Consider the following 20,914-nt stretch of genomic DNA (forward strand, 5'->3'; position numbering starts at 1 on the left):
AACCTGTTGTTAATTATAACTATGTGTGTACCTATTATGTACCTACCCAATTTTGTGAATGAATTGTATCAATCTGTATATACTTATGAAATTTTGACATGTAAAATACTATGTTTTATGAATAAAAGCTTGAATCTTGAATAAGAATAGCACCTAGGTTGGTCAGAAATGCTTGATTCCCGTATATGCAATTCGTACGGTAAATTGCCAGAATTCAGTTTCAGTAAGGCACAAAGCGCATAAACATCTGACCCATGAATCGTTATGCAGAGGTGTCAGGTTTTGCTACAACTGAACTTATTCAGACTGTGTAAGACTCCCTAACAAGTAGCTCTGTGATCTGTAGACCTCGTCAAATATATAAAAAATTTCGTGAATTTACGGGTATGTATATTTAAAATATTTATTACTACCTAATGGTATGTAGTTTGTTGTTGTTTTAACATTTTCTTGTTATACACTCGTTTTTTCCCTCGTCTCTATTAATTTTTCATCTCTCCCGTTCGGAAAGTTCACCTTTCATAGGCTGATAGCCGGGTGGAAAATTGCTTTTCCCATCCTTGGGTGGAAAGTAATTCTAATATAAATATGCCTGGCAAAACTTAATTTTTCGAATAGTTTTAATTTTACCGTAACCTTCAACTAAATTACGTTTATTGTTGTTATGTGGTTTACCTATAATTTGTTCTAAAGAAATATATGTACTTACCAATAATAAACCTACATTTCTTGTGTTTGACTTTCCTCATAGTCGAAATGAAAAGTAGAGTGTTTAACTCGGGTAAAAGTAACCATCTCACCCTCGAACTATTGGCGCTCTCACTTCGTTCGAACGCCAAAATATCTCGGGTGCATTGGTTCGCTTTCCACTCTTGGTTGACAATCTACTATTAGCTTACCTCGTAAATACGTCTGCGTCGAGCGTGGCGCTCATGACGACCACACGTAGATCCGGGTTGAGGGTCACCGCTCGCTTCAGCAGAAGCAGTGTTATGTCGGTGTTCACGTCGCGTTCGTGAGCCTCGTCGATGAACACATGGCTGCATCCGTGAAGACCTGCCAATTTAGTTTACGAGTATAATACCAGGATCATCATGTGGTCTATTCAAACTTACATTTGATATCTAAATGACATCATTTTGACCTCATTTAGATATCAAAATATATGTACGTTATTTATTTATTGGAATCATAAATTAAAGTAACATTACAGTTTACACCAATGCGTTACATAGATTCAACACTTAACTAAACTACGTATGTACGTTTGATTTTGCCTCCTTGACTATCTTGAAAGCTATTTTACATTGACTTTATGGTAGTGTAATGAAAATCTTGTGCTCTTTCATTTTTGTCATCAGGTCAGCTTTAATGACAAGAAAAGAATACTTATAGTAAGTATTATCAACAAACTGACGCAAGAGACATAGGGATCTAACTTACCAGGATTAGCCTGCAGCCTGCGAAGCAAAACCCCGGATGTGCAGTAGAGTATGGAGCCCGCAGGGGGACGGGGTGGCTTCGAGTCTAGGCGCACTTGGTAGCCTACTGTATCGCCCACCTATAAAATATTCATAAAGATAATATGCCAGTTCTTTGTAATCTCTCTAGGGGTGCAGGATTTTGTGACTAAGTATTTCAATTCAATTATTTATTCATAAAATTTGACATTTTTTTTTTCATAGTAAGATATGTTTTTAACCGAAGAAAAACGTATTCGTATGTCTTATGTAGTTGGTATTCGGATTGATTGAGATTAGGTAGCTGGTAGGCCCGGGCTGAATAATCGTAGTGATTTTTTGTAACAAAGTTAGCTCGATGGAAAAACGAAAGCCCGACCGGTCGTGCGTAGAGGCTACTATGCAACAATGCGAAATATATTATAAGCCGTGTCACTCGTCCCAATAATAATATCTAAAAAAACTTCAGGTTATGTCTAAATCGTATGACGACAAACCTCCTCCAGCTAGTCGGCGATCCGCCTTGAAAGCGGCGATGCATGCAAAGAGGCTATTACGTAACAACGCGGAAGGTGCCCGGGTTACGTGTCCCATAATATCTAGAAGCTTTGGGGTATGACTAAATGATATGACCACAAACCTTCTCTCCCAGCTCGCCGGCGACCCGCCTCGCGAGTCCAACCGCGGCGACCCGTCGCGGGCCCGACACTATCACCGTCGCGTCAGGGCAACTCCGCAACACGGCGAGAGGAGCCCGAGTTGACTTGCCGCATCCCGCTGCCCCAACGATCACCGCAACTCGGGATTGGGAAATCGCTGAAGTTATTTCATCGCTGTAAAGATGAAACGTATTGTACCTATCGTGTAAAAGGGTAGTACGAGGATAATTTAGAACCAAGCGCTATCAGTGACTTTCAAGTTCCTATATCTGGAATAAATAAATAAATAAATAATAAATAAATAAATATTATAGTAATAAATAAATATTATGGTAAGCTCAAGAAGGCTTGTGTTGTGGGTACTCAGACAACGATATATATAATACTTATACAAATAATTAAATACATAGAAAACATCCATGACTCAGGAACAAATATCTGTGTTCATCACACAAATAGATGCCCTTACCGGGATTCGAACCCAGGACCATCGGCTTCACAGGCAGGGTCACTACCCACTAGGCCAGACCGGTCGTCATGGAATAACACTACTTAGCAAATTTCTCGTGGCTATTTCATTGTGCGAATTGGGAGGGAAATAAAACCGATGGTCTTTCGTGGGCGGCGTGGGCCCAAATTTGACACCAAACCACTGTCATACTCATTTGTCATTCTTTCAACCATAAGTAATGTGCCCTGTAGCCGCCAGGCGAGTGTCACGCACGCAGCCAACGATCAACTTAATGCACCGCATTCCTTTTACAATGATTCTATGGATGTCGACGATTTTGACGTCAAGTCTAGGTATAATAATACGTCATGAAGTGAAATGTGCGTAGAAATTGACTCTCACTTTTAACCGCCGAAACTATCACTGCGTCACTCTGTTCACTTTCTTACTTATGATAAAGTAAGTTGTAAATTTAAGTAACTTTAATATGAACAATGAGAAAATTTTAAAAAATACACTAAATTGTTCTTTACCTGTAGATGACAGGAAACCTATTAGAAATGTGCAGTCAAGCCCGAGTCGGACTGAATTGAATTATTTAGTTTTTGATCCGAACCCCATAAGGGTTTTTTAAAGACATTTCACTTTAAGCTAATTTTACGGTTTCACTCACGTATTTTTAGTCACTAGCGCGACATGTTTCGGAGAGCCTTGGTCTCCATTTTCATTCAATCACTCATTTTCATTTCAAAAAATACATTGTTAAAAATTGTGTAATGTACGGAACCCTTGGAACGCGAATCCGACTCGCACTTGACCGGTTTTACCTCCTTATTACCCTACTTATTACAATACAATTTATTACTATCAATTCTTTTTAGCACAACACAGTACAATATCTGAGTGTGTCAGCGTTATGTTCTAAAAATCTACATTTAAAAGTGGGAAAGTGAACGATGTGACGTAGTACTTTTTCGGCAATTGAAAGTACTTGAAAGCGAAAGCACTTTCAATTTCTATTAACACTGTCACTTCATGACGTAGCTCCTACGTCAAATTCGTCAGTCACTACCGTATCATATTTAGTGTAGAAGCGTGTATAGTGTTGATCGTAGCAGAGAAATATATGTATAAGTAATACTAGAGATGCAGAATTTACATGCGCTGGGGTTGAGCACAGATTTATTGTTTAAAATAAAGTTTCGGCATTTGAAAAAAAATAAAACCAGCCAAGTGCGAGTCGGACTCGCGCACCGAGGGTTTCGTACTTTTTAGTATTTGTTGTTGTAGCGGCAACAGAAATACATCATCTGTGAAAATTTCAACTGTCTAGCTATCACGGTTCGTGAGATACAGCCTGGTGACAGACAGACGGACAGACGGATAGCGGAGTCTTAGTAATAGAACCCCCGTTTATACCCTTTGGGTACGGAACTCTAAAAACAACACATTGATTGCAGTTTTATGTTTTTTACAGTGTCAATATTTCTAATGAGTTGAAGATTTATCCGCGCTTTTACTCTTACTTGACCTTAAATGGAAACCTGGTTACAAAAGTAGAAAAGTGAGCGAGGGTGAAAGTAACAGCACTTTCGATTTTTATGAACACTGTCGCTCCATGAATCGTCATGACGACTTATTCTGTGATGACGTCTACGTCAAAATCGTCAGCACCTATCAAAAGTGACAGTTTAAATCTAACTTACAGTAGTCATGCTCATGGTCCTGCTTACAGTCCGGCAAAACAAAAGGCAACTCTTTTAGAGTGAGAAAGTAATATAAGTTAGTATGACGATCACACTAGAATATAGCTTAGCTGCTTCCCGCTCTCGCAGGACGTAAGATCATTAGTACGAGATTTTAAGCTATCGTGAAAAACAATTTTTGCCGATATAAACATTTTTTTAAACTGGACCTACATAGGAACTTTCTTTGTTATCGCATTTAATCTATGGATCTACTTGTGTTTTATGAATCACGCCCTCCTTGCTGAAAAATTGTAATTGAATCCTCCCTTTAATGGTAACATTTTCTAATTTAGTGACTAACAAGAGGGACGCCACTATACGTGAGAAACGATAGGATGTATCTCTTATCGCGTCTCACGTATAGCGGCGTCCCTCTTGTTAGTCGCTTTAATTAGGATAGTGTAATAAGCTCTTAAGGAGTAGAGCGGTCACTGGTTGTACTCAACCAGTACTGCCCCTGTTATGACAATAGGCGTCATTAAAATAAGTACCTACTCACCTCACCTACAATACGAGCCAGTACGGAGCAAATAATAAAACCCTCATATGGCTTTGGTTCACTATGCATAATATTATTGACATGAATAACCTGACAGTATTATTGCATTGCAGTGCATTGGACTCTGAAAGTAGATAATTGTTTTAAATTATTTTTAATTCAGCACGAAAGCTCCTCACTTTTACATTGACAAACATAATAATTTAGATATAAAATATCTTGGAAAATTATAAGTCAAGACCAAATAAGGGGGTCACGCACGGCCCTGCAAATGTAAATGTACCTATTCCATATTCCCAATATTGACATTTCAAGGTCAGATAAGAAGCCAAATAAAATAGCTGTGTCTACCCACAACCCAAGTTGACAACAAAAATATGCCTAAACAGTCAAGGTCAAATCGCAGAGGTTTCGGATCGGGGTGACCTAGCGAAGGTCACGGGCCGCGAGCGCGCGAACGGGGTCGGGCAAGTGGGCCGCTGGCTGAATCGGGGGCGCGAAACCGGGTTACGGGAACAGGAGTCCTGCCACGGAATGACCAAGTACGGGGTTAACTGGTAATGTCGGTGATTCGATGTGACGATATTAATTGACGTATTTTAGTATAACAATATATACAGTGGGCACGAAACGTGTTATTCACATCATTTCATGTCATCTAAGGAAAGTTAGAATTTAAGGATATTATTTATTTAAACTTTATTGCACAAAACATAAAAATAATGTACAAATGGCGGACTTATTACCTAATTTTATATTAAAGGAAAAGATGGAAAAAGCTACGCTTCCGGCAGGAATTGAACCCGCAACCTCCGCAATCCGTAACTTTTTCCATTTTTTACATGTTAAAAAATTGGTTTAATACCTAATGACCATAATATCTACCAGTCAACCATCGGGCCAGAGAGAGAAAAGGGGCGAAATAGGTATCATTTCGGGGAACACCCAAATATTCCGAAATACCATTTTCCGATTTTTATAAGTTCGAAATATCAAAATTACGATTATAAAAAACACGATGGAATAAAATCACGAATGTGCTATTTCCGAAAACTTAAAATCTGATTGTCATTTGACCGAAAGCTTAAAGTTCCGATTTTACACTTTTCAGAAAATCCTTTTTTCCGAATTTTCGGAATTATTAAAAATCATTGTCCCATCGGAAATAAGATAATTCGGTATTCAGAAATTCGGTCTTTTGTAAGGTCGGAAAAATTAAATTCGTGATATTCAAATAAAGACTCACGTTTCAGTAATTCGGTATTCAGAAATTCGGTTTTTTGTAAGGTCGGAAAAATGAAATCCGTGATATTCAAATGAAGAATCACGTTTTAGTAATTATTACGGGTGACTGTCGTGCCGCATCATGTTAAATTCGGCATAAAATATTTTTGGCATAAAAATTCGGCATAAATAAATTAGGCAGACCCTGCGACCCTGCGAACCCGAACTATTGTCAGAAGTGGGTTAGGTTAGGTTAGAACTGCGACCCCCAAGAAAACCTACCTAAAGAATGGAAAGATAAGATAACGCCAAATAAATTACCTAAAGAATGGAAAGATAAGATAACGCCAAATAATATAGGAAATATTCTTAAAAAAGAAATGCTTAAACAATTAAATTATTTTAACTAAATTGAATAATTATGTTATTTCGTATAGCATAAAGGGAGCAGCCTGTATCGAGTAGGCGCCGACCGGTTCTAGTTTTGCTCGGCCGGCCGCGGCCGGTGTGATGAGATGCGCCCACTTGTGATTCTTTGCAATTATTGTGTTGTTTACGAACTGGATGTGTGCCTAAGTATCGTATTGTATATTTGATTATGTAAGTACTGCGGAATGGAGTATCGAGACAAACCATTCTGGTTTAACGATACTTTTTATTAATTACCATGTAAAATTTGTGATTTATCTCTAGTAAATAATAATAAAAAACGAACTGTTGCCAGAAGTGGGTTAGGGGGTTAGGATATCAATATATTCGGAATGTTGTTATTCGGAAATTTAATAATTGGGATATTTGAAATAGGAATCACGTCAATTCGGAATAAGGGCAATTCAGAATTCGTGATTTTATATATCGTAAATGTTAACTTTGGCGTTTGTCACTGTCGGAATTGTTATAATCGGAATTATGTGGTTCGGAATTTAAAACTTCGGAATAATGGCAATTCGGAATTCGTGATTTCAAAAATCGTAATTGTTATATTCGGTGTTTGTCACTATCGGAATTGTTATAATCGGAATTATGTGGTTCGTAATTTACAAAATTCGGCTTTTAGGGTTTTCGGAAATATTAATTCGTGATTCGTCATTTTCATCGTTCGTAATTACGACAGTCGGAATTTTGATGGGTCTATTTAAAAATCGGAATGATAAAATTCGACATTCTAAAATTCGGAATAAAATTTTTCGGAATTATGTAGTGTACAATATTTCGCCCTTTTTCGAACTCCGGTGTTCAGTGCACACCAATCAGAAAGTGAGCGGCTAGCATGGACTGCCTGGACACGATCCGATAAATAAGAGGAGAACCACTTGTCGCCTCTACAGACATTAAAATACTTCTTTTTTGTATAGAAAAGATATAGAATATTCAACAATTCCGCAACTAGCCTAGTCGGTGGTGACCCTGCCTACGAAGCAGGTGGTCCCGGGTTCGAACCCTGGTAAGGGCATTTATTTGTTTGTCACAGATCTTTGTTCCTGAGTTAGTTATGCATGTTTTCTATGAATATAGTGCGACATAAAATAGTAAAAAATAATAAAATGGAACTTAAAAAAATCCATACTAAATTGTTGCCATGTTTAAGCATTTTACGTCAAAAATGTGAAAGTTACGTAGGAAGTCGCGCCTCAATAATTTTCTACAATTTCTTATCGGACTATACCTACATACAGAATGAGATTTTAACCACCAGCCACTGCACTGTGCTTAGTAACATTATAGGTCATACTAAACAACTGTTATTATGGAACCAATGCCGAAATAGCGAAAAAATAGTTGGTTTTCCCATAGAAATCAGCGGCATCACATCAGCCGGAATTAACGAGTATGAAACAGCCAAATTCTTTTTCGCGATTTCGGCATTGGTCCCATAATAAGAGTTGTTCAGTAAGACCTATAAAGTAACTACGCAGAGTATGGCTGGTGGTTAAAATTTCACCCTGTATGTCGTTTAGTGCCCACAACACAAGCCTTATTGAGCTAACTGTGTACACTAGGTTGATTTGCGTATGATTGTCCCATAATAGGTATTTCTATTGTTATTTCATTTCATTTATTTAACATATATAAGCATTACAGCATTATATTATATTTACCAAAAAAATATTCTAGGAAGAGGTACACTGAAGGTACAATTATTTACTAATAAAAGTCAAACATTTCGTTGAAATTCCTGAGGTCCTCTTGCCTCTTGACATCCAGAGATCCTAGGCCATTATAGTACGATATAGATTTCATGGATTTGTTTGTCTTCCAAGGTCCGATATCCAAAACCGAAACTCTATACCTAAACAAGACACAAATCAAAACAAATAAAATAACACAGTTACTAATAACAAGAAACCACATGGATTCCACCTAGAACGTAAAGAAAAAAAAACCGGTCAAGTGCGAGTTAGACTCGCGCACCGAGGGTTCCGTACTTTTTAGTATTTGTTGTTATAGCGGCAACAGAAATACATCATCTGTGAAAATTTCAACTGTCACGGTTCATGAGATACAGCCTGGTGACATACGGACAGCGGAGTCTTAGTAATAGGGTCCTGTTTTTACCCTTTGTCTTTACCCTAAAAAGTGACGTTCCACCTTTGACAGTTTAATACTTTCCCGTCAAAGTTTCGCGCCAAAACGTCAAAAGAGAACGGCCTCGCGACCCCAATCCCGGTCGAGCTGACACCGTAACCTCCTTACGACGAAGAGAAACTAGTGAAATTGGTCCGATCAGCTGCTCTGACGTAAACGCGTTCACTTTTATTCAGCTGACGTATAACACCGCCCACAAACTTAATTTTACCGGTGGTTAAATAATAATTTGTAAGGTAGCTGCTGCCATCAGGAATAGTGACTTAAAATAAACCGCTAAAACAACAAGTTATCTATGCGAGCATACAATTTTTGTTATTTGCAAACTTTTGGAATAACATGCCACACTGTTAACGAGGCATCCATAGAGCTCGATTTTCAGCTCTCCTATTTTACTTAAGACAAATGAGCACTTTTTGTCTCGAAAAAAAGCAGGCCAAACTTGCATCAACCGCAAAAGTAACTGTGTTACTTATGCTACGTAACATTCACTCTCGGTTTCATTTCTTGACGTCACACGACGTAAGCGGATAAAAACGTCACATACAGCCTTTTTAATTTAGTATAAAAGACAGAAATGGAAAGTATCGCGTCATAATAGGTAGGTTGTCAATCAAATTGATACCTTATGCCTTAATACATAGAACTTATTATAGCACCATGCGCACTTACCTGTATTCATCAATGGGTAATGGTGTGCGTTCTTCGTCGTATACGCCAAATGATTTCATCAGCTGTCTCTTTCTTCTGTCGAGCGCCGTTCCTGTCGGCGGTGATATGTGCCTGCCGTAGACAGGATGCACGGGGATTTTCGTTTCTATTCATGGACAAAAAGTAATTTAAGGACAACTCATCAGTCTCATCACCATAAACAATATATAGATACTGTATTCCTCACCACTAGAAACAGTATAGGTCAAAACAAAGACCCATAAAATTACATTATGTACCGTCAAATGGGGTGAATAGGGACAATTTTGAACTTTGAGAGAGATTTTAAAGGAATTTTTCCTCGATGGCCACAAATGTTAAGGTTTATAAACTTTCATTAACGTTACCATTTCAAACCGTCCTTATAACTACTTACCTGATAAAACATCAGGTTCATACGCCAAATCAGTGTTTAGTGGTTGTTCATCTAGAACAAAAAACAAGCAAAGCATTCTAATACGAGAACAGAAATGTGCTGGGATATGGCGATAATGTGGTTAAAACTATAGTCTCAACACAGAGGGCGCGGCAGAGGCCTATTGACAGATGAGATTATTGAAGCCAGCATGTGCTCAAATGCCTAGCTATAGGTAATTGGAATAACGTAAGACCCTGACCCTACCTATGAAGCCGATGGTCCCGGGTGCAAACCCTGCTAAGGGCAATCGTGTGATGAGTATGGATACTAAGTACACTCATAACTCAGGAACAAGTCTTGTTCCCGAGTTCTGGGTGTTTTCAATGTATTTAAGTATTCATAAATAATTATTTATTATATATATTGTTCTCACTACTATGAGTACCTAGGTATAAAGAACAACTATATTTTTTCTTTATACATACTCGTATAAAGAAAAAAAATAGTCGCTAAGAGCATTCAAACTCGTCATCTCGATCACGTATGTTTGCAAATCCTTTAGAGGTGTTCAAAGTATGCAAGGAAGCAAATATTGTTATAGAAGGTATAATTGATTACCTTCTTCGTCAATGCTAGAATCTTTTGTTAAAACTGCTGGTGTCCCAATAACCCTCTTTGATGCTGCATCAATCGTTGCCGTACATATGTCCTCTGAGGAAAAATATAAAACGATAAAAACACTATTATTTATTAACACAATATTACTGAAATGTTCTGCCACCAGAGTGCAGCACTAGCCTTTTTAGTAAACCATAGAGTAATTTATACATAGTGTACCTTTAACAGGTTACTCTAAGAACAAATTAAACTATTTTCTATGAAAATATTTTAATTTGTGTTTTTTTTCAAGTTCTTTAACAGGTTTATGACAAGTTTTCAGAGATAAATAAAATATCACATTGATGCATCAAGGCGGTTGGTTTACAGAGGACCTACCGGGAAACGTGAATCCTGCCTCTTTATCGCTCGAATATGCAAGAGTGACAGAGATCACTGATTTAAACTTTCACGATTTTTACTCATTATTATTCACAACGACGGGACTTAATCCAGCAACGCCGTCCTCGAAACGTCGGAGGTAAATTTAAAACTTATTTTACGCGATTAAGTCCCGTCGTTGTGAATAATAGTGACAGAGATAGCGTAATTTCGATTTCTTCTTTCGCGATAGGCCCTCAGATTGTGCTAGTGGCGCCACCTACGCAGAGGTTCGCGTAATATTGCCTATTAAGAGGGCTGTTAATTGTTTATTTTATATCCTCGCCATCTCTATCTGTTCTTTGGAATAATTACATACACTAAACCGAAGATGTGAGAATATTAGTTCTGCAGCAACAATGTGAACAATACATGTGGACAAAACAAATAACCTCATCTCACAGTTACAGTAAAATACCTAACAGCTCTGCTTTTTTTAAATTTCTAAAATATCTTGTTGCATGGAATGACTTGAATGAGCTTCCCTCAAACAAATTTAGTTTTGCAAATCTTTCATAGATGGTGCTTAACTCACTTATTCCATTTTCGTAGTCTTCCCATATCCTGCTAATTCTTTCCATAGAGTTCTCACTGATACTGGCTCTGATTGGTTCTTGTAATGAATTGTTCAGTTCTTCTAGAACAGTTTTATCAAATAATGGTTGACCTTTATTGTCTATCCTCTTGTTTACTTGTAGCCAGTGGAGAGCTTGAAATGCTGCTTTCTCTGCGGCTAGGCGTTTTGACTTTGCTGTGCTGGAATATTTAAATTGGATTTTGAAACACATAATGGTTTTAATTTATAATATTAACTGGTGAATTTCATAGACTAAAAACTGGCCAAGTGCGAGTCAGACTCACGTTCCAAGGGTTCCGTACATTTCACAATTTTTAACAATGAATTTTTTTTTTTGTGTGAAACGTGAGTGAAGAAATGACTTTAAACTCATATCATAAACAAAGTAATTAAGTCCGACTCACGCTTGATTTTAATTGCTTTTATTTAGTTCTACAGTAAAAAAAAAATACCTTTCAAATTTGTTTTTCTGCGGCCACACAAATGAATATGTACAGGTCCAGTCATTTTGTACAGCCTTCTTCCTAACGCCTTTTGGGGCTACAGAGGTCTGCTTGTAGTGAACATCAAACACATGGTCGGGACACTTGGCTGCTAGCTCGTTAAGTGTGACCCGCGGGTTTGGGAATATGGCAGACAGATTTTTTAGTTCTGCAAGATATAAACCTTATCTAAGTTTTTACCTAGTATTTTGGATTTGTCTAAGAAATTAAAATACAATGCAAATGGAGGCCGTTTTATAGGTCTATGGGAGGTGGGTGGCTGCTTGAGGTTATCAGTTGTTACAAATCAATTCAAAAATTGTCCAATAATAAGTGATGATGATTTTAATTTTAACACATTCACTGCCAAGAATACAATGCGAATGGAGACCTTTTTTGGTCTATGGGAGGTGGGCGGCTGCTTGACGTAATTACAAATCAAATCAATAATTGTTAAACAATAAGTGATAACCCACTAGGTGGGTTCACTTCATGTTGGAAATGGGGTGCTTGGCACTGAAAGTGGTAATGAAATGAATGGTGCTGGTTATTTAGCATTTTTGGGAACACCAATGACTATCTTAATTTATCTCTTTAGTCATCTGATAGAGATATGAGAGTAAGGCACTTGTCATATACCTGGAGTAATTACACAACTGCATTTTTCTTGTCAACAATGTCGTGTCACTCACCTCTCTCTTTTATTGCATTCTGCAAGTCCGATGTGTCATCATCCAATAGACCTCTTGAGTAATGCCTTTGCACTTGACATTTGCGACAAGCAATATTAGCTAAAATAAACTGTGTTTGCAATTTATGTTTACTTATTATACTGCAATCTGAAAAACACGGTTACAGTGTTATTAAGAAATATTTTTTTCATATTATACTTAGTTTGAGTGCCCAACTGGAAAAAGTTGGATAAGCTCTGTTGTCCTAGGATAGCGGTGCCGTCATATTATTATGGCTGTCTTCATACAAAATAATACTGGAGTAGTATTTTATATAAATGGAGTACGCTATACGACGGCACCGCTATTCTAGGAAATCAGAGCTTTAGCCTACATCCTAGTGTGTAATGAATTAAGATAAAAACGTGAAAAAAATACTGTTAAATTATATCTTATTATATCAATCAAGACATATGCAATTTCGATTTGAATGCTGGTCTCGAAGGCCTTTGGGCGATTAGAAGATACCTAACTAAAGCAAATTTAATAAACAAAAAGAAGCCGGTAATAGGTTATGATACTTCTAATACTAGCACTTACGTCCGTAATTCCTAACTGTAGTAAATTTATATGAAGTATGAACATTTTTTGCCGCTGCAATAAAATATTTTTTATAAAACTGTACACTAGCGCAAAACCGCTTTAAAATCATCGTTTATATTTGATTTTAAGTTAAAAAATGAACAAAAAAGCCGCTGTCTTAGTTAGTTCCTGAGATTTCTTTTTGAAAATTAAAGTTTTATCATTATCACGTTTCAAGTCTAAAATAAATGTAAACACTAAACAGTGGAACCAAAATTGAGATAACTGTGGTAAAAACTTAAAAAGTGAAGCTGTATTATTATAGTAGCTGTCAATGTCACTGTCGTGACCATAGATGGTAGGATCCTATAGATGTGCTACACGCGTGCACCCGTGAGGGACAGAACATACGCAATGTGACATTCCGACAATTTTTAACATTCCTGACAACCACCTACGTAACACGGATTTAGATTTTCGTAATTAATTGGTCGAGTTATTTGTTGCCCACCATAAACCATAATAAGGCTCCATTAGCACGAGAGCTTAAAAAGTACCCATACACACATAAGTACACCCATAAGTAAGAGCGAGAAAGCGATATCTCTTTCTCGCTCTTACTTATGTTTGCGTCACACACGCAACGCTTTTTAAGCTCTCGTATGAATGGAGCCTAAAGCCTAGTTCGGAATACGTTAGTAATTTACTTTACAGTACATATGGTGCTACTTTCTCGCACTAGTGCGTAAAAGAGCACTTTTCGTGCATATGTCGAAAGTTTAAAGGGCCATATGTACTGTAAAACGTTGTACGATACACGTGCGAATAGGTAATTCGCAACTTGTGTCGATTTAAAACACTCCCTGCGGTCGTGTTTTAATTTATCGCCACTCGTTTCGAATTTCCTCTTTTCCGCACTTGTATCGTAAATGACTAATATTATACTGCTTATTCCTTAAGCTCGCTCCAGACTACGCGGCGCGAAGCCGCGAACGCGAGCGAGGAGTCGATTTCGCTGATTAGCGAACTAGACCTCACACTCGAGTTCGCGGCTTCGCGCCGCGATTCGCGCACGAGTGTGAAGGGACCTATGCCGCGCATTCTTGCTATGTTAAGGACATTGCTTAAGACACGCTTACCTGCCCGAGCAACTTACAAGAATAATAGTAGTTCCACTGGTGAAAAATAAAACGGGTGACTTGTCAGATCCAGGGAACTATAGACCAATCTCACTTGCAACAGTAGTGGCGAAAGTGCTTGACAGTTTGCTTAATGCACAACTTTGTAAGCATATAGAGTTGCACGACGCACAAATCGGGTTTAGGCTAGGTCTGTCAACGGAAAGCGCTATATTGTGCCACAGGGTTCATGTGAACACTTTAGCTGTAAAATGCTCTTTGTAAGACCTTATGTAAACACATGATTATAAATGCAATAAATGAATTATGAATTAAGCAAGCTGTTAGGTACTATGGGGACAGAAACACGCCAATATATGCGTGTTTTTTGGACCTATCCAAAGCGTTTGATCTGGTTGCGTACGACATACTTTGGGGTAAATTAGAAAAAAACATGTTTGCCGAAAGAATATATTAATCTTTTAAAGTACTGGTACAGCAACCAGATCAATCGGGTAAGATGGGCAGGAGTAGACTGATGAGTATAGGCTTCAGTGTGGTGTGAGGCAGGGGGGCTTTCCTCACCTGTCCTCTTTCATTTATATGTGAACGAGTTAATCGGGGAGCTCAGCAGCATACGTATAGGTTGTCATATTGGTCAGGCTTGCTTCAACAATATTAGTTACGCCGATGATATGGTGCTGCTGGGCCCCTCGGTTGACTCGATCAGGAAACTACTTGAGAGGTGCGAGGCATACGCGGACCGGCATGTTCTTAGGTACAATTTAGGCAGGAAAAAGTGAGGTCATAGTATTCAAGACACGAAAGTATAACCCGACCACTGTACCTAGAATCGTGCTGGGAGGCGTACCCTTAATGTGGTAAACAAATTTAAATATCTGGGTCATGTAATTAATAATTAATATTTTAATTAATAATTTAGACATAGAGAGAGAAAGGAGGGCAATGTCTATAAGAGGCAACATGCTTGCCCGCAGATTCGCACGGTGTAATAAGCAAGTAAAGCTGACGCTATTTAGAGCGTATTGTCAGACGTTTTACACGTGCGGTCTGTGGGCAAGTTTTACACAAAGGGCCTAGACACGTTGCGAGTCCAGTACAATAATGTCCTTAGGATGCTGTTAAGGCTGCCGAGGCACTGTAGTGCGTCAGGCATGTTCGCCGAGGCGCGAACGGACGACTTCTATGCCATTAGACGGAAGAGAGTGGCCTCATTACTCCGACGTGTGCGCGGCAGCACTAACAGCATGCTAAGGGCGTTAGCCGAGCGCCTTGACTGCCCGCTCATTAGGTACTGGACAGAAGTAGTCATTGGTAGGTCTAAGTAGATATAGGTTACTAACATAGTATATATTAAGGCTAAAATGTTACTAACAAAATATGGATCGCTTTTGATCTGAAATAAATAATGTTTATTATATTTTATTTTATTATTCCGAACTAGGCTTAAGGTCTGTCCAGACGAGGACAATTTTTCGCCAATCTGATTAAATACTAAATTGTCCGATCAAATCAGGCCGTGCGGACTCAAACACCAATTTGGCTACTTTCAATAATTTGAAATTTATCGTGATATTTAAGCGCTCTAAATGCCCCCAAATGCGAACACTAGTCACAAATGGGTAATATTGCATCCGCACCCCATTTTATCGGTCATAATCGGCGGGCGAATTCGGCGAGCCAAATTGGCGTTTGAGTCCGCAAGGCCTGATTTGATCGGACAATTTAATCAGATTGGCGATAAATTGTCCTCGTCTAGACAGACCTTTAATTTATACTATGTCCCATAAAAAAGTGAGACTGACAAGGACAAACAATAATAGCGCTTTCTCTGCTACTCCTACTAAAAGATACAAAGAGACTATCCCGTTCTGTCATTTCCCCCCCACCCCTTATGCCTGATCCAGTTATACTAGATTCATGGTCGTGACAGACAGCAGTAACTTTTTATGGCGGAGTCGGTGTATAAAGAGTTGATTTCAAAGTACTGGCAGCAGTACTAGGTTAAGACATATAGTTGGTCAAGCAAATATTGTCAGTAGGGCGGCAAATTTAAAAAATGTAGGCGCGAAGGGTTATCGTCCCATAGAAAATTTGAATTTCGCGCCTTTTTCTACTGACAAGATTTGCTTGACCAACTATAGATAGTATGAATCTCTCTGTCCATATACTGTCATTTGAATTGTTTGAAATGAGACAGTCCTTTGACAAACTATAGTTTTATGGATGGTATGGAAAGGATGCCAATCTCTTATGGCAGAATTGTTGCAAAAGTGACCGCTTTCAGCTTTAAATAATTTGTTCCTAATCTCTCCGGTGGCGCTAGGTAGGCTCTGAGACCAAAGAGTATTGTAATATATAGGAGACTCTATGAAGTGAACCATAGAGGTATAATAATGTAGAGATGAAATGGGGGAGGGGCAGCAAATGTATTGTACCCACGGATTTAGATTTTAATAAACCGGATGGAGTACACGGGCCAAAAAGTGTGTCCACATGAGAAGTCAAAGTGGGCGGTTGCATCTCTTTCTAATTAGGGTGACCATAAGTCATATGTATGTGGGATATTAGGATAAGTTGGAATGTATAGTTTGGCCAAGATCTTTTTTCATTCATGCATAGGAAGTCAGAGAGAATGGATATAGTTTTTTTCTCCTCTGTAAAACGCTTCACAAAACCTTACTTAATTTAGTTTAGTCGTTATAAAAGCTGTTACTGATGACAGACAGACTGACAGACGGACAGCGGAGTCTTATTGATAGGGTCCCGTTTTTGCCCTTTGGGTACGGAACCCTAAAAATAGTCACGTTTTTTTCATTTGTAGTCTGCCTCTTTCGCACTCATGGTATGTTCATATACGTAATGGCTTCTCTTTTGCACACTTCAGCTATTCTTTAAGCGTCATCGTAGTTAATTGCACCATTTTTTTTATTTGCCGCCTTTGTGTACTGACGGAAATGTGTGTTCAACCTATATAGAATATTATGTATAAATAATATTCTATATACTACCTGCCTGCTTACTGCCTACTTACTGCTCATCATGACTTACTCGAAGCTCAAAAAACCATGCAAAATATCTTCGACTTACTATGCAAATGGGCTCATGACGTAGGCCTTACAATAAACGCTAAAAAAACTAAAGTTATCCACATACGATCACCGTACACTAGAGAAATACGGGTCCCTAACATCATAGCACATGCACATCACTGCTTACACAACCCTAGCAATAACTGCAAATGCGAAACACTTGAACTTGTCAAACACCACACCTACCTAGGCCTAATTATAGATAATAACTTCAATTGGGGACCACACATAGATCACATATGTTCAAAACTTAGATCCGTCATGGCCAACTTATCATTGCTTAAATCATGAATCTAGTATAACTGGATCGGTCATGAGGGGTGGGGGAAAATGACCGAACGGGATAGTCTTATGTATCTTTCAGTAGGAGTAGCAGAGAAAGCGCTGTTATTGTTTGTCCTTGTCATAGTTTCACTTTTCCACCGCTGCCACAACCGAGGTTGTGGCAAACAAATAAGTACGTGACATGTCATGTTTGTTCGTTGCTTGTTTAATTATCGTTGTTTTGTATGAAATTGTGCTTTCTCTTATGAAATATAGTGATGGTTAGCGTTTTGAATGCTTGAACTTTGATAAAATACTGGTGAATTGTTCTGTAATCGGCTGTAATAGCCGCTCTGAGCAAAAATATGAGATCATAACCTTTCACACGTAAGTACGGTATTTTACACCTTCCTCTTAACGCAATATGAGAGAATAACATCGTAAAATTACGTTACACTCAAAGCAATGTAGAATCAAACGATTTCAATAAAAATATCACAATTATTTACGCAAATTAACAAAACATCATTTGTAAAATTATCCGCCCAAATTACGTAGGTAGGTAGGAATCAGAGTTCAGCCATTTTTAAACTTCTTCTTAATTTAGCTGCATAACAATCATGTTAGGGATACCAGATGAAAATATCATAATTTTATGGGTAATTTTGACCTCGAAGTTTTTTCGTACTTCTAATTCCAAAAAATAAATAAACAAATGTTGTGAAGATTAAATGTGGTGTACATTAATTGGTGTGATTGCGATTTGTGATTTCTTTAAATTAAAACCCATAATACATTTTATTTTACGTTTTATTTACCAAACATGTTTAGTTTTGTACCACCTGCGCGAATTATAAGAGGTATTCCATTGTTCATACGCCTAAAAAGAACGGCCCATTGACATTTTATTTAACAATTTTTTAATACCGTCAAACAAGCTAACTTTGCCTCCAGGGTAATCGCCCCAACGTGATATCAAATATTGGGGTAATTCCTACCAATATGGTATTCCCACGTTTATGACGTCATCTATGTCTATCCCTTACGGGCGCACGCGTATAGCTGGTCTATGTAATGCTAGGTCTATGGCTTAAATACAAACTTCCATATAATACACTACGTATGCTATACTTATCACTCGCCGACTCAATTATATGCTATGGTATCACAAGCTACGGGCGGACATTCAAAACCTACTTGAAACAAATCTATAACCTACAATCAGCACTTTTAAAAACAATTGTACCAAATAAAATTAAAGGAAAGTATAAAAATGATAAAAAGGGTCTATTTAAACATTGCAAAGTTATTAACGTTTTTGATAGGTTTTGCTTGTCCTTAGTTACAGAGGAGTGTGAAATTATACCATCATTAGATAAAAATACTCGCTCCAGTAATTTGCGTACCTTAGATTATTTACCTGCATATACAACTCCAAAAAGTAACAATGTATACGGTAAAAGAGTAACTGACTTTCTACTCCCATGTATACTAAACACCTTACCTAAAAATGTACTGTATGATCTCATTAACATTGTTGAAAACCACGGCAGATGTATGCCAAGACTAAAAAAATACTACCTAAGTCTAGAGTAATGTATAAAATAGATGCAGAGATTTGATGTGTATAGATTAGTTTTATATATATATATAATAGTATAATATAATTATATACCTAATAGTATTAAGCAAACGCGGAACGGACCGCGCGAACTCGCCAACTATTACATAAACCAAAGAGGTTTACAATAGTGGCATACTGGCAAAAGTTGTATGAATATTTAAAGTGAATAAAAAAAATAAAATGTGTGTAATATTTAAGGATTTTGGATTTAAATTTTGGCAATTATATAGCTCTCATTACGTGCACAAATAAATCATTTATCTATCTATCTATCTATCAAACAAATAATAAAACATGCCGAAATAAAGATATACTTATTTAGGTAAACTTATTTTTACATTAAGTAAGTACGAGGTAATAAGAACTCTGTGAGGCCGATTCACATCGTGCCGACATCATAGTCACCCTAATGAATCCCCCCAAGGGATAAAAACAAAAAAAAAATGCACAGGATCGGTCGGAGTGGCGAGCCTTGGGGAGGCCTATGTCCAGCAGTGGACGTCTATCGGCTGTCATGATGATGATGATGATATTACATACCGTCTACAAAAAATAACATTCGCTTTTAAAAAAATATGCTGTCATGTGAAAAACAATGTGAATGACATACAAAAAACACAATGGGATCTGAGCATCTATCCGGCTTGACTGCCAAGGCCAATGCATTATGAAAATTAGCAATAAAGTTTATTGTTATTATTCGGTCGGTTTAATAAACTACTTAAAAAACAATTGACGTGGATTTGTTAACAATACTAAGATTTCATCTACATAAGATTTTTGCTCATAAATCAGGCCTCCATCGAAAAGGTTTTGGGTAGAAGTCGAACTCAAAAACACACAATTCTTTTACAAATTCCGAGATTCCAACAGATCTAAATTAAATAATATGTGTATTTTCTATTCATGTTTGTAGCTGACAGGAGTACGAAATGGCTGACGTTATATAGTCTCCATGGGCTGACGATATCGGAAGTAGGTACCTACCTAACGGCGACGACACGATGTTGAAAAGAAGGAAAAACTCGAAGAATAACTCGTCTACTATTGTTCAGGCACTTTAAGGTAGGTACCTACATAAATTTGATAAATTTTCCTTATTTAATCTAAATTGTTTGCGGTAAAAATTCATAATTCGAAACTTAAGAGGCCGGTGTCGATTTTAGTCGCAAAAATGTAAAATTGATAGATTTAGTCGGTGAAATTGTACACCTTTTGTTACCTAACTGAAATAACAAGTAGTGGTTTCTATTAGCACGTCTTCTTATCTTGCCTTTTATCAGATAATTTTTTTGAAAACAGACTCACTAAATTAGTAATGTTTTTTTTTTCCTGATGGACGTTTAGGTAAACGCGCGTAAAGCACTGATTTTGTCGCTCTTATTTGTAAATTTCGTAAAGTTTGGACTGCTAAAAATGGTAAATTTGTATTACACATATTCTGTACTTGACCTTTATCAGATTACATTTTTGTTATATGACTTAGAGTTCGAGGAAATGAAAGATAAACGAATTCAATTTTCTCCAGAAATTACTTCAAAACAAGTGACAATTTCTCCGAAAATCAACTTAATTTCAACGTAATTTTGATACTTAAATAATCATATTAGATTATTTTAAACCGGGTCACTCACGTATTATTAAGTCGAATAGCTCGACATGTTTCGGTCCAACTTAAATAATCTACAACATTGCTGAAACTATTCTTATACATCAATTTGTATAATTTATTTACCACCATAATTTTTG

General features: G+C 37.5%; 2 protein-coding genes across 2 annotated transcripts in view; both read right to left on the minus strand.

Annotated features, from left to right (window-relative positions):
- Positions 1 to 13,313, minus strand: part of LOC134752684 (ATP-dependent RNA helicase DHX30-like) — a 28,296-nt gene extending 14,983 nt beyond the window's left edge. Inside the window, exons 1-10 of the mRNA XM_063688365.1 lie at positions 13,065 to 13,313; positions 12,486 to 12,632; positions 11,764 to 11,962; positions 11,270 to 11,490; positions 10,315 to 10,407; positions 9,715 to 9,765; positions 9,300 to 9,444; positions 2,101 to 2,293; positions 1,444 to 1,561; positions 900 to 1,056 (exon numbers count right to left, since the gene is read on the minus strand). Coding sequence (XP_063544435.1) covers positions 900 to 1,056; positions 1,444 to 1,561; positions 2,101 to 2,293; positions 9,300 to 9,444; positions 9,715 to 9,765; positions 10,315 to 10,407; positions 11,270 to 11,490; positions 11,764 to 11,962; positions 12,486 to 12,632; positions 13,065 to 13,176 — 1,436 coding nt within the window. The 5' untranslated portion in view covers positions 13,177 to 13,313. The remainder of the gene's footprint in view (positions 1 to 899; positions 1,057 to 1,443; positions 1,562 to 2,100; positions 2,294 to 9,299; positions 9,445 to 9,714; positions 9,766 to 10,314; positions 10,408 to 11,269; positions 11,491 to 11,763; positions 11,963 to 12,485; positions 12,633 to 13,064) is intronic.
- Positions 1 to 20,914, minus strand: part of LOC134752504 (serine protease inhibitor 77Ba-like) — a 139,221-nt gene that overhangs the window by 116,068 nt on the left and 2,239 nt on the right. The gene's annotated exons all lie outside the window — the stretch shown is intronic.

Source organism: Cydia strobilella, chromosome 2, assembly GCF_947568885.1.
Source record: "Cydia strobilella chromosome 2, ilCydStro3.1, whole genome shotgun sequence".
In the NCBI taxonomy this organism is placed as follows: Eukaryota; Metazoa; Arthropoda; class Insecta; order Lepidoptera; family Tortricidae; genus Cydia; species Cydia strobilella.